Source organism: Vanellus vanellus (genome assembly GCF_965231255.1).
Source record: "Vanellus vanellus genome assembly, chromosome: 6".
NCBI lineage: Eukaryota > Metazoa > Chordata > Aves > Charadriiformes > Charadriidae > Vanellus > Vanellus vanellus.
In genome coordinates, this window is record NC_138911.1 from 6,599,143 (window position 1) to 6,613,134 (window position 13,992).

Below are 13,992 nucleotides of genomic sequence, written 5' to 3' on the forward strand. Positions count from 1 at the left end.
CTTCTCCCCCCCCCTTTTCCTTCTCCCCCCCCCCCTTTTCCTTCTCCCCCCCCCCCTTTTCCTTCTCCCCCCCCCCTTTTCCTTCTCCCCCCCCCCCCTTTTCCTTCTCCCCCCCCCCTTTTCCTTCTCCCCCCCCCCTTTTCCTTCTCCCCCCCCCTTCCTTTCTTTTCCCCTTCCTTCCCTCCCGCCCCCCTTCCCTTTTTCCCTCCCCCCCCCCCCCCTTCTTTTTCCCCTTTTCCTTTTGTAACACACAGGGGAGAGGAACCCGCGGGAAGCGATGGCGTTTTCCACCCCTTCACCCCAAAATCAAGGCCAAACGCCATTCTACGACCCAGCCCCGGGCGGCGCCCCCGGGGCGCTCGCCCAGCCCCCCCCCCTTCCCCCCCCCTTCCCCCCCCCTCCCTCTTTTAGCCTGGAAGGCATTCCCCGGCCCCAATTGCGGGGGAAACACCACACGCCGCGGGGCTGATCCCACCCGCCGTTACCCTCCGCGTCCCGCCGGGGGGGGCGCGGCGGCCTCCCCGGGGCCGGGCCTGTCGAGCCGAGATCCGCCGCGACCCGCCGAGCCGGGCCGGGCCGGGCCGGGCCGGGCCCGGGGAAGGGAGGGGGGTGCAGGTAAGGGGAACCGGGCCAGGGGAGGGGGGTGGGCGGTAGCGCGGTCCCGGCCCGGTGCTGGGGAGCAGCGGGGCCGCGGGGCGGGTGCTGTGGGGCGCCCCGGGCCGGGCCGGGCCGTCCCTCCCGGCCCCACCGGTGAGCGCGGGCACGGCCCGGGGCGGGAGGGCCGCGCCTCCGCCACGCGTGGAGGTCGCATCCCTTCTCCGCTGCAGAAGCTTTTTCGTCCTTTAATTACGCTGATTTATTAGATTGAAGGCGGGAGTGGGGCCGAAGCCCGGCGGGGATCCCTCAGGCCGTGTCTCTTGCTGGGCCCCAGGCCCAGCGCTGAGCGCACCTGAAGTCACATAAACCTGCAGGGGTGTTGTTTTGGGTTGAGTTGGGGTTTTTTTTTTCCCTTTATGGTACGTATTTGCTGCTTTGTTTCTGAGATAACGGCATCGGGCGAATGTTTTCCTGCAGAGACTTTGTGGTACGCTTGTACGCAAGATGGTGTGTTGCCGCCTGGCCGTCAAAGGCGGTACCTGTGCTCTGTTTAGTCAAAGGTCGTTCTTTTTCTGAAGTTTGCGTCCATTTCTGGCTCCGGCAGTACTTACAAGGTATAAACCCGCAGCTCAGAGAGCAGCGGGGGCTCTCCCTGCAGTCGTCCAAGGTGCGATGGATCGGTGGTCCCGGCGCCGCTGGCAGCGCTGTTTAAATTCCGGGACATCCTGCGGGGAGCTGCTCACCCTGACCACCTTCTCACACAGCAAACTGTTTTCAAGGCCTGGCTCAAACTTGCTTGGGACACCATAATTATACCCTTCGTTTCTCTGCAGCTTCTTAACCTCGCGTGAGGAGAGCACGTGTTATCCGGTACTATTAACCAGAATTAAATTTTAGGCAGCTGCGCAGGATCGGCTAATAAACATACTGCTGATGTCAGCAAACAGGGGAGAGCGGATGGCGTCTAGCGGGGTGAGGTTTGAGGAGACTGAAGACGACGGATTTTTGAGAAAGAGAATAGCGAGCATTATCTTTTACCTGGAGAGCTGGGGAAGACGGCAAGCCTAGCCTCCAGGTGATGGGGATCACCTTGAATCGTAATCGCCTGTCGGCATCCAGGCTGACCCTCGTCGCGCTGCTGAGGATGACGAGCGAGTAACGACAACCTGGACAGAAAATCCATGAGCCTGGGCCAATGTTCACATGGGACGGCGTGACTCGTAGGAGCTATTGGTAGTGTTTGTTTTAAACTACGCAAATCTGAGGTCTGATAACTGAGTTACATGTGGTGTCTTCCACGTTCATGCTGATAACAGTAGTTCAGAGACAAGAAGCGCGGAGACCTGCGATGCAGAGAATTTGCTATGCGGTATCAGTTGCTCTTCGATTTGACCATGGTTATGAGCATGCTGACTTTAGGTGAACCAGTGAGTTCTGCTTGTATTTTAGTACAGAATGCAATTTCAAGAGTAAAATCGCAGCATAGGGATATATATCTTCCTGCAAATTTTGAGGGGGAAAGGGGGTAAAAACTCCTGGAACTCTTGCTGGTAATTTAGCCTCCATTAATTTGAGATTAGCTTCCTACTTTTATGTAAAAATAATAATAAATAAATAATAAAAAAAAAAGAAATAACAAGGCAAACCTCTGAACAACTGTCAAGGATTGAAAAAGTACACTGAACATGATAAGAAAATCCATGTTGTGTGATTGATTCCATTAATAGCCTCCTAGAATCAGAGATGTGTTTTTGGCAGCGGCCTGGCACCATTAGCACCAGGCATTTGGATTTGTTTTTCTTACCAGTAGCTCAGCTGTCTTGGACTCTGGGGTTTTTTTTTTGAGACATAAAGTTGTATTTCTCTAGCATTTAGTATCACGTCTTAAGATAAAGGTTTTGGGAAAATGACAGGATAACCCAAATTACTGGTCAGGATTGGAAATAGTCATTTTGCCCAGTTACACCATTTGTTGATAGACCTACTAGTAAGGGGGGAAGAATGTTTCCTTGGTTTTGAGCGGGAAGGTATTAGTTAGCTTCTGTGCAGTACTTCTAAGCGTGCAATTGCAGGATTTTCTGAAGATATCAGTATAAAGAGTTCCGAGTTCTTCACCGTCATTTGCAGGCTTAGTATTCTGTACGTGCTTAATGTAAAGAAAAATCGCTTAATTAGAAATCAGGACTAACACACAAACCCACCCAATCTATGGCTGTTTTTCCTTACAGCGCCCTGGAAACAGGCAGAGCCATCAGACTGGGGTTTCGTGTTCACGTGGCGGCTCGGGGCTTGCTCGCGCTACCTGAGGAACGTTTCATCCCAGCTCTATGCCTTCTGTCATCCGGCACTCCAGGAAAGAGGAATGCCAGCGCTGACTTGCAGTTCCAGCAGGAGTTGGTAGTTACCCTCTTCCCCCTTGCTGGTTTGGAGCGCTTGGAGGCTGGTGGTCCCTCGGAGGGTCCGAGTGGCTGGGGGTTGCGTCTACGACCTGCAGCTGGATAGCCTCACCATCCAGGTCTTGCACGGTGCAGGTGGGAAAGAGGGGGCTCGATGTGCCTGGCACAGAGGTGCTGGCTGAGAATGCTGAGCTAGGGTAGTAGAAGTTGTGAAAAATCCCTGGTTGCTGTGAAATGCCTTTTTGGAGTAGTCGGGTGCAGACGTGCCAGGTGGCCTCTGTGGAGAGCTTGATCCAGAATACTCCAGCATCCCACTGATGCAAATTGGAAAAAATCCTACTGAAGGGAGAAGCTGTGATGTGTGTGTATGGGACAAAACTAAACTTGCAGATCTATTTAATGTTTGTGTCTAAGAAGAAAAACATCTAGAGGGTATGCTGTAGCAGGTATTTTTAATCATTGTCATCTGGGTTTTCATTCTAATAATGACATCATGATATGACTAACTCAGGGAGAACAATAAACAGCCTTTTTATTGTTACAAGATTTCTCTCGGTAGGCGGCTAACCTGAGCAATTGCTTTACAGCAAAGACAGAAACAGAAGTTTAATGCAAACGCTGTGGTGTATTTAAAGAGTAAATGCTTAACTTCACCACAAGGGAAACCTTTTTGCTATAATAATTTTCATGGCTTCCTCTTGCATAACCAGCAAAATGAATAATACTAGAGCTGGAGGGCCTAATTCTTTCCTAATTAACAGTGATGTTTTGCAGGTATAAGTTCATTGACTTCAATAAATAGACGTCAGCGAAAGAGCTGAATATATCCGGAGTCTTGGGGCCGAGTAACAGCAGACGAAGTAGATCTGCATATTAAAAATAGCCACATATAATGATTTTTATTAATATTGCAAAGTGTCCGGTAGAATCGTTTCTTACTCTGAACCTATCGAAGGCTCCTGCTGCAGCCTCGGAAGGAGATCCTCCCCTCTCCTCACGGGATGCGGTGCCGTTTCAGATTCTGGCTGGTAGGACTAGGAGTTTTTCAAGGGAGTACTTTGTGATGAACAACATGTTTGACTGATGACATCAACAACTGCAGTCTGGTGGAACAGGGGTACCACCGAGACCAGTGTAGGCTTACTCTGTGTGGCAGTAAAAGTTTAGGGCTGCCACCATCCATGATTCTCCCGGCAGAACAGTGTTTAGTGAATTGGATGTAGCAATGGTTGTCTATAAACAGAAGCATGAGTTAATCATAAAATTAGGAATGTTGGGGATGGTGTGTGTGTGATGTTCAGATGGAGGTCACTGTGGTACCTGTCTGAAGTTAGGTGAGGTGAAGCCTGCTGTACAAGCTTCTTGCATCCAAGAAAGATGAAAATTCCCATTTGGCTTATGGCCTTCACCATTGTAACATAAATTATGCGTAACTCACTTCAGAAACTTCCAGAAGTTTTTTTTATTCTTTTTTTTTTAATCTAGAAATTGCGTTTGGCAGGGTTGGTTGCATCTGTTTTTTTTTAACGCTGACCTTTTGTTCCAAAGCATTTACAAAACTTACTGTCACCGATTTAGAAGAGATTCTGCTTGACATGCATTTTGTGTGACTGAGTTATCCATTACCGGGTGAACAAATACCAGTTAAGTGACATTTGTGATAGGAGGCAAGAAACTCATGTGAGTTTTTTTCATAACAGAAGTTTTGGATGTGGTTTTCTATTACCACTAGTGTTACAAGGAGTCTCTTAGAAGCAAGTTTAGATTTCTTAATTCAATGGTAAAATAGATGCCTTTGAGTCTGGTAAGCTTCACGTAGGACTTTAAACTTAGTGATGAATCTTCCCCGAGAGACAATTGACAGTCAGAGAGTAAAGGCTTAAATATTTTTTTCCTGTCCCTTGTTTTGCCATTTTGAAGAAAAATATAAGTTCACATACAACATCCAGGTAGTTACAACCTCTATGCTAAAGTTAGAAGAAGAAGAGCCCTTGCTTAGGTTAAACACTAAGCATGTGAACGATACTTAAATTATTTGGTAAGCCACTTAAGTGAGATGAGAAAATTGTGTACGGAACCAGTGCGTGAGCTGCGCTGGATGGATGGATGCGGTGAACGTATGAAGTACATTATGGATAAACTATGTAATGAACTATTTAGGTGGGTGTATTATGTGTATCCAGTTGTCAGAATTTCCCCTGTCCTGCTGTGGTAAGGCAGAGGAGTTTTCTGGTGGCCTCGCAAATTCTGGTTCTCACGGTCTTGTCTTAAGCAGATAGCTACAGAGTACCTACTTATATTTAGTACACAGAGAAAAGCCTCCCTGTGCCCAAAGGAGCTGGGGAGTTGGTTCTGGGAAGAGTGCTCTGTACACTGAAAGACAGGTGGAAGAAATTGATCCAACCACTTAATGTTGCTCGTAGGCTTTTCTAGTGGTGTTAATAAATTCAAGTGGATGGGAGTGCCATGCTTTGTGCTGGACAATTCTGCGTTGTCCGGATGTCAGGAATTTTCTGATCTTGCATAACTTATCGCGCCCTACAGGTTTTCTGGTGTGCAGCCACCTGTTCACCAGTGGTAGGTAAACTGGTTAATGGGTATGTGCGAGGGTACTCAATTCTGTCTGCATCATGCTGACTTTCGATATGGGAAGTATTAGCAGTTGAGGGATTCGGATAACTTCATATGCAGAAGGGCAAGTATGAACAGCCTCTAAGTTGCCCAGGCAATTAGGCAACGGTTTTGTCACTTGTGCTCCTGCATCTTAATTGTCCTAATTCCATCTAAACTGTATTTTGGTTGCTAAAGTGTATTTGTGGATCTCACCCATTACCATTAGGTAATCCACTGCCCTGAACAGAGAACTATCCTGAAACCGGTACAGATGTAGCAAAAGTTTACAGCATGTTAAAATGGTCATCCTTTTTTTTTTTTTTTTTTTAAATCAGATATTCTAAAGTTTTGATGCAGTGGAAACCTTCATTGTGTTCCAGTACTTGTCTTTTGTTTCAAGGAGATTAGAAGAAGTATTCAATTATCAAATGTTAAAATCACTAAAACATACCACATCTTTGCAGTTGTACATAATAAAACTTTGTCCAGTAAATCTCAGAAGGAGACTGCAGTCAGTCTTGTGGTATAAATATTTTTACAGTTAGGAGGAAAATTGAGTTACTTGAATAATGCTTTAGAATTAAGGTGGAGATTCACGTATATTTTCATATGTATATTTGTGTATATATATGTATATAAAAGGAAAGATGTTCAATCTGGATACAAAAGAGGTTTAAGTCAGTACTCACAAAACTGGTTGTGGCTTGGACTGCATTGCAAGTGAAAGTCGATAATTACTGGGTTCTGATGGTACTACTGTGTGCAAATAAGAGGAAGTAGAAATCAATATTCTGATTTTCTATACTCAATCAAATGAAATAAAAACAAAAGGAGACCCAAGGGTCCTGTACAACCTAGTTCTAACTTGTAGCAAAGGAAAAAATTTAAAAAACCTTCTGACAACTCTGGTAGGTCATAGTGAGTTAAAATACTGAAATCAATGAGGTTTTTCCTGTGCAGAGATAACTGAGGAGACTTTGGTCCTGGCAGGGCACCAATATTTTGCCCTGTGAGCTTAAGGAAAAAAAAAAAAAAAGAAAAAACAACAGAAAAAGATACTGAATAAATACGCACTATTTGAAATGGTTAAACACTCTACTAAAAATATATGTAATGGTTTATTTTTTCAGGGGGAGGCCAAGTATGTATCTGAATAAGAAAAACATCAGACCAGAACTTTTTTTCTAATTTAAGATGTGGATGCATCATCTTTCCGCAGTACAGTATGCGGCTAGCTTTAAATAAAAGAGTATATCTGTACAGAGCAGTCCAGCTGTGAAAGGAGAAAGGAACTCTTGCAGAACTCTGTGGCTGTAGCTAAAGTCATGTTTACAAGGGGTGGATTCTGTGTTCTCTTTTCCATAGCAGCCACAGTAGGAATTAAGGTATATGTACTTTAAGGCTTTAGCTTTTGAACACAGTTGGTACTGGCTCCTGCTTTTGATTTGCGGAACTCATCTCGAGGTGTCTTTTTTGAAAGAGACTATTTGTGTGATATGTGTTGAACTGACTGCAGAAACAAAAGATGGCCAAGGTGATGAATCAAATTGAAGCCCTGCTCAACTAAGGGATTTTTTAATAGACGGGTCTAAATATACCCTCTGCACCTCAAAAAATGTAAGCAACAGATAATGAATGTTCCTAAAAGCTTAGGCAGGAGGGAGGGGAGGCTCATCTTAAAACGGTCTTTCTGCTATACTGACTCCTTCAGTAACAAACCGTTCTTCGTGGTGCTTTAGGAACTCCACAAAGGCGTTCTCCCTCCGACGATTTCACTAACGAAGCCAAAATGTGGAGGGCGGTGGCTAACGTCCTGCCAAGGGCCAAAGTCCGCGGAGGCAGGGCGTGCTGCCTGCCACCGACACAGAAGGGCAGGAGCCTGCTCGCCGGGACCACTCGGCATCGCTGGCGGGACGCTGCTCCGGGGGTCCGCGCCGCCCGGCCGCTCAGCATGGACCCGGGGATACAGAAGGTGGAAGCTTTGGACGCGGGTCATTTCGTCCGTGTGGAGTGGGAGGACGGGAGCGAGAGCCGCTACCCCTGCGTCTGGCTGAGGGACAACTGCCAGTGTCCCCACTGCTTCCTGAGCTCGGCCAGGGCGCGCAGGCTGGTCCTCGAGGACCTGGATGTGAACATCGTGGTGAAGGAAGTCGCTCTGGCAGATAGGAAAAAGGTATTTGAAGCAAACCTTCGTTCGCCCTCTCGTGAAACTTGTCTAACAATGCTTGTTAATCTGTAAATTAGAGACGTTCCCAGGTTACACTTTAATCGCAATTTGTTTATCCCCAAACGCTACCCTGTATTTGCAAAGCTTTTAGGTACAATTGCAAGTTGGGGAACTCAGATCTTCCCACCCGTATGTGAAACTTCACTTTATAGATGTTATGCAGAGAGGACAGAAAGCCAGGCTTTGGATTTTAGAATATAATGGTGCTTTTTAAAATTCTGCTGTATGCTGCTTCATCACCAGATGCTCAAAAGAAAATATAGGCATTCGCCCCAGTTTCAATTACATTTTCATGTATGTTTTTTTTCTCTCTTTATTCGATAAGTAAATGTCTTGAAAATCAGAAAAACAAATGGCAAAGTGATGATGACCTTAATCCACAATGAAAATATCAGTTTATTAGCTATTTTCCAATGCGCAAAAGACTTCGTCTTAGAGCAAGCACTCAAACCTAAGTTGAAGCTGATATTCACAGTTGGCCTAGTGTCTGTGTCTGTATCTGTGTATACCTAGTCTACATTAACGCTTGTCCATGAAAAAGAGGATGCTATTGAGTAAGAGAGAACAGGAACTGCCTTCCCTATGAATTTTAATCTTTGCTGCCTTTTAAAACCTAATAGATCATTTAGATTTTATAGGTTTTATTAAAAACAGTACGTATCTCCTTTGATATGCAAACTCCCTTCCTTCGTTGTACAGTTAAAGAGGTTTTAAACGTGTTGAAGGTGCAGTAGCCAACCCTTTAGCAGCTGGGGCAGCCCCGCTGCGGGGCGAATTTGCAGAGGCTGAGTCACGCGGGAGCATGGCTCGGGGTCTGTATTGAGGAATTCTGAGCTCCCAAGTTGATTGCTTATTACCCAAATTTATGCTGTGTAAATTCATGCTTTGAATAGGCAAATGTATTACGATAGTAGAGGGATTATCTGCTTCCACCTCTGCTGAGGAACTGATGAAGGCATGGCTCTAATCCTAAACTGGTACTGGTGTTCTACCATCACGTGAGAAAGCTGAATTATGTGAAATGGGAATTGATAACTCCTCAACAGCCCTGAGAATTCAGCTGAATGTGTGTGATGCACTGAGCTCTTTTGGTTCACAACAAACAACTTTCTTTTCGTGTTTTTTTTTTTCAGGAATTAAAAAAAAACCAAAACACTACCTTTTAAAAATTTGTTTGAAAGAGGGAAGACTTTTTCAAAACTGGGAGAAGGATTTCTCTCCCAGCATTTCTTTTTTTGCCTGTCTTTCTTGTCCTTTTTCTTTTTTAACAAGCTGTCAGTGTCTGGGAAGATATTTTTGCTCTCTTCTGAGTTGTGGTGAAGCGCTCTCCCCAGCGGTATGTGCCAGCTTCTGTGATTCTCCTCTTTCTGCTAAGCACAGCTCCCACAGTGAAAGCCGCCCACACAAAACAGCAAATTAGGTCATGAGTTCATGTGAAAATGACCATATATAAAAGGTATCACAATTTGGATGATGTTCAGGTTGGGTTTTCATTACTTGTTTGCCATTATGCTGCAGGGAAGGCGGTGATATTGATCTAAATATTACAATTTCTGTACTTTCTAAGGATTTTTTTTGGTTGTTCTGGGTGATGTGTTTTGAATATTATTTTTTTTTTGTTGTTCTAAAATTATCTTTCATTTTATATTGGAAGATCTCTATTACATGGCCTGATGAACACGCAAGCGAATATGAAGCCGAGTGGTTGAAGAAACGATGCTTCTCTGAAGAAGCCAGAGCAGAAATGCGAGAAGATTTATTTTTACCAGGTAGGAATTAAAACCACATCCGTCGTGCTTGTTTCAAATGCGAGGGGTCTGGCACCGACAGTCCTGGCTAGAGGTCCCTTCGTGAGGACCAGGTCAACCCAGCTGGAGCAGCAGGAACCGCTCTTGCCTGCCCAACAGGAACCTGTGGTTACTCGTTCCCTCTTCTAACCTCTGGACCTGAGAGGGGTTCAGCTGGTAGGGCTGCGTTTGCTTTCCTAAAAGCTTTTTCTTTCCAGAAAGGGTTAGAAGATCTCAAAAGTGAGCCTTGTGGACCAGCAGTTGTCTGTGCAACAATGGAAGTGTGTGCGTGTGCTGTTTAAATTATTTACATTTTTATTTTTAGAAGATCATTTTGAATTGCAAGGAAGTTATAACTGAAATAATAATAAAAAAATCCCTTTCCGTGGCTTTCTGTTAAAAAGTAACTGTGTGGCATAGCAGCATCTAGTGCTGAAGTTCAGGTTGTGTTTGCTCTGTGTCCTACACGTACTGCAGTAGTTGACTGTCTTTTGGTCAGTGAAGCGTTTTGTGCAACTGGCAGTGTAACATTTACCCAGTACAACAAATCACTCACCCTTTTGAGTGAATAATTATAAACCCACTAGGTTTGTCCTGATGCGCATCATCATTTCGTTGGCAGCCTTTCAGATTGTGAGCATGAAAAGTGTGAAAACTTGCAAGATTTCTGCTGTTGCTCTTGTCAGTGTTCCTGTGAGGTCTGCTGTTGCACAAAGTTGCGGATCTGTGTTCTAAGATTGTATCTGTTAAAAGAGGATATTACTTTAGAAAAAAAGAACCCAGAGGCAGGCTGATGGTGTGAAACATGGATCCAGGTATCAGTTTCCTCGGAGCTCAGCAAAAGGCAAATCCATTATTGGTTTATGCCCCTTTTGGGGGAGTGTTTTTTCTTCTGACAAAGAGAAGAAAGTTTGGTTGGTAGGTTTTTTTTTTCCCCATGAAAGATGAGAAATGGGAAAATAGTGGCCCTAGGTATCTCCTGCATCTGAGCTCTGTTTGGTACTCTGGGGACAACGGAAGGGGCCAGTTATCTTTCCCAGTTTCTGCAGGTCAAATATTCCTTAGCTCACGGAATCACAGAATTTTCAGAGTTGGAAGGGACCTCTAGAGATCATCTAGTCCAACTCCCCTGCCAAAGCAGGATTGCCCAGAGCACATTACTCAGGACTGCATCCAGGTGGGTCTTGAAAATCTCCAGAGAAGGGGACTCCAGAGAAGGGGACTCAGTTCCTAGAACCTGTTCTCCTAAACAGAAGTCAGTTCTTAAGATTCGGTCTTTTATGTCTGGCTTAAAACTTAAGTGATGAATAATACTTCCATTCATTTCAGTGGATCGTATAACAGACTTTTCATAGTTCAGAATGGAGCTTTTTTCTCCCGGTGATAAAAAGGTTTATGTCTACTTGAGCTTTGGCAAGAATAAACTACAGTGTTTACTACTTTGGAGGGTTGGGCATGTTCCCAGATTGAACGTGATGAAGATGCAAACCTCATTCAGGAAAACTAGACTTGATTTCTCAGGTAGTAAGAATTTTTATTTGGAAAAATGAAGATGCTGTGGAAGCTAGCAAGATGTGCTCTAGCCTTTGAGGGGAAGTAAATGAATGTAAATTGAATGTTGCTGTAATTAATGCCCAGGCAAATTAGTTTGGATGTCTGTTTATGTTTATTAGCAAAGGTATCGATAACTGAGGTTTCAGAAATTCAGATGTAATGCTACTTTTTCCCCCATTACGAAGCCTACCTGGCTGTGGTTTGCCTTCGTAGGCGCACGTTTACACAGTGCTTACTCTTAGCGTCTAAATGCAACGCTAGTTTTGGAGGCCAGTTCTCCCCTCTGCTACTGCTGATGTCCAGTGAAGCCGTCTAGGTAAAACACACCAAAGATAGGTTTTATTCTTCGGGCAATGCTTTTTCAAATTCTATTTTCCATTGTAGATCTGAAGAAATGTGTTTATAAAAGTTACACTAAATAAGGGCCTGTGTTAGCTTTGGCTTTGTTTAGCAGTGTTATTCTGCTCTTCCTCATATTCCCAGAGAAGATCTGGCTCGTTTTGACGGATGGCTTCTCCCAGTTTTTCTCAGGTTTCAGTTGCAAAACCAGGCTGCGCGTGAGTTTGCTTGCTGGCTAAGACCTCTTTCTCGTTGTGCATCGGGGTAAGTTTAGAATTGGCTTCCTTCTGGTCAGTGGAGTTACACGCTGCAAATTACATGCCCTTAAGTAGCTAATCATATGCCAGCAGTATAGTGTTACAGACCGTGATATGGAATGCCAGCCCTGCATGCTGGTTCAACAAATATAACAGCAGGCTCACCGGACTGCTGTAGTTAGAGGTTAACCTTCACTGCTGACATTAGCACAGCTGTGGCTTTCCCCCCTCCCTCTTTTTTTTTTTTTTTTTCTTTTTTTTTTTTGCAAGTGGTTATTTGCTTTTCATGTTGCTTTTTTGATGGTTTTTCATCATAATTTCTGATTCAAAAAAATCAGATGTCAAGCATGTGTCAAACCTGAAAAGAAGAGTAGGTCAGATTTTCATGAGGGAAGTGTCTATAAATAGCTCTATGGCAATATGTCAAGATTCCCCTTTTAAAAACACTGCCAGATCTTATGTGTGCAGTACGCAAAGTCCATTATATGTGTACATGGAGGCTCGTTTCAGCCCAGCTTACGAGATACTTGCAAAAGGGCAGCAAAAGAGCCATCTTCTACCTCTCCGGTTCTGATGTCGCAAAGGTACTCTTTTTTTTTTTTTTTTTCCCCTCCTGTTTACTTGTGTTCTCCCCAACAAATGTCACAGGAGTGATTCAGCACTTCGTGCAGTCTCTCTGTAACTCTGATTTTGTGTGTGTTAGAGGAAGCTTGTAGGAAACACTGAGTATGCCAGCTGCTTTCCAGTATCCAGCTTCTCACTGCATTACGTTGCATTTGCTGTGGCTCATTTTCCAAGACACTGGCATCCCAACAACAGGGTGTAGGGGGAAAAAAAATTAAGTAATATCACAATGATATTTTCCTGATGGGTGGAGGAGAAAAAGATTCAGCAGAGGTAGTCCCTGGGGCTACTTAATATTTTTAACCTTAGGTTAGGTTAAGGTTTTAACCTAAGGTTAAAGATTTCAGGTGATGCTTGTCCTTTAAAATGTGATAATATCATATTGGAAGCTCCACTGAAGTTTGAATCGCGATGTTAACAGCATCAAGGGTGCTTTCAGTTCCTCCGCTAGCTCCTGAGAGATGATAATTTTAAGAGGAAGAAGTGAAAAGTTGTTTTTTACTAAGAGTTTCGTCATTTGGATTTATCCTGTACTAATAATTAATAAGCACTGCCCCCATGAGTTAGGCTGCCATATCCCTAATTCACTATGCAGGAAAAATGCATTTGGTCTTCGACAAACATTAAAATACACGTTGTAGACAGAATAATTTTAGATGAAGTAAGTTAATCTATGATGTCTAAGCTTTCTTTCTCACATGACTCCGTATAGAAGGTTTTGACCAGCACTGTCCCAACCTGCATAGTAAATGGTGAATAATTCCAAGTGTTTGTTGATGCACGCACACCATCTGCAGGAACTGGACAAAGGCCATCTTATAATTTTGTGCAAAATCTAACGTAGGTGGCTTTTTATGACTAACCTGGTATGATCAAGAAATAGGATTCTTTTCTCTCCCCCCCCCATTGTTCTGAAATTGAAAAAGGCGGTGACTCATTAATTCTCTCAAAAGTATTTCTTCTTCCCATTTTGAAAAACACATAGATCTGGGGGTTTATTAGTCATAATGTAAATAGTCAATAAAGACACAAAATAATTCTACGAGGCCTTTGTTATTATCCATTATGAATTGTTCGGCTACATTTGTAAACATAAAGATTTTTAATTTGGCCACTGCAACTGTGCTGTGCAAGTCAGAACTAAGGCTGCCCTGGCACTGATGGCTCATTCCCGTCCTTCTTACCCCATCAGCTTTCAGAACGTATGTTCTTAGATTTCTGCTATAGTACAGTGGAAATGCTATTAACTGTGGTTACACAGTGGGAAAAAAAGCGTGCTATGCTGACAGAATGAAATAATGACGAACACGAGTGGGATCAATTGCCACCAGGAAATACTGGGAAAGAGTACAGTCCCTGTTCAGTTCAGCTTCTTGCTAGATTTTCAGGCTGAAGGGGTTTTGTGGATAAAAATGAGATTAAAGTTCCTGTTGTTCAGTATATGGGAGAATAACATGCCCTGTGGGGCACACAGTTTTTGAAGACTTTCATATACACATTTTTTTAAAAATACTGTTAAGTGGAAGAACTTAAATATTTTCACATCACAGGATCTTTTTTGGTTTTATGATGTATGCTTTCCTGTCCCTTTTCCAAAG

General features: G+C 44.0%; 1 protein-coding gene across 1 annotated transcript in view; it reads left to right on the forward strand.

The window, feature by feature from the left end:
• The first annotated feature begins 549 nt into the window (after nucleotides 1-549).
• Nucleotides 550-13,992, forward strand: part of BBOX1 (gamma-butyrobetaine hydroxylase 1) — a 71,083-nt gene continuing 57,640 nt past the window's right edge. The window contains exons 1-3 of the mRNA XM_082484958.1: nucleotides 550-615; nucleotides 7,346-7,779; nucleotides 9,488-9,602. Of these exons, the coding sequence (XP_082341084.1) occupies nucleotides 7,396-7,779; nucleotides 9,488-9,602 (499 nt within the window). The 5' untranslated portion in view covers nucleotides 550-615; nucleotides 7,346-7,395. The remainder of the gene's footprint in view (nucleotides 616-7,345; nucleotides 7,780-9,487; nucleotides 9,603-13,992) is intronic.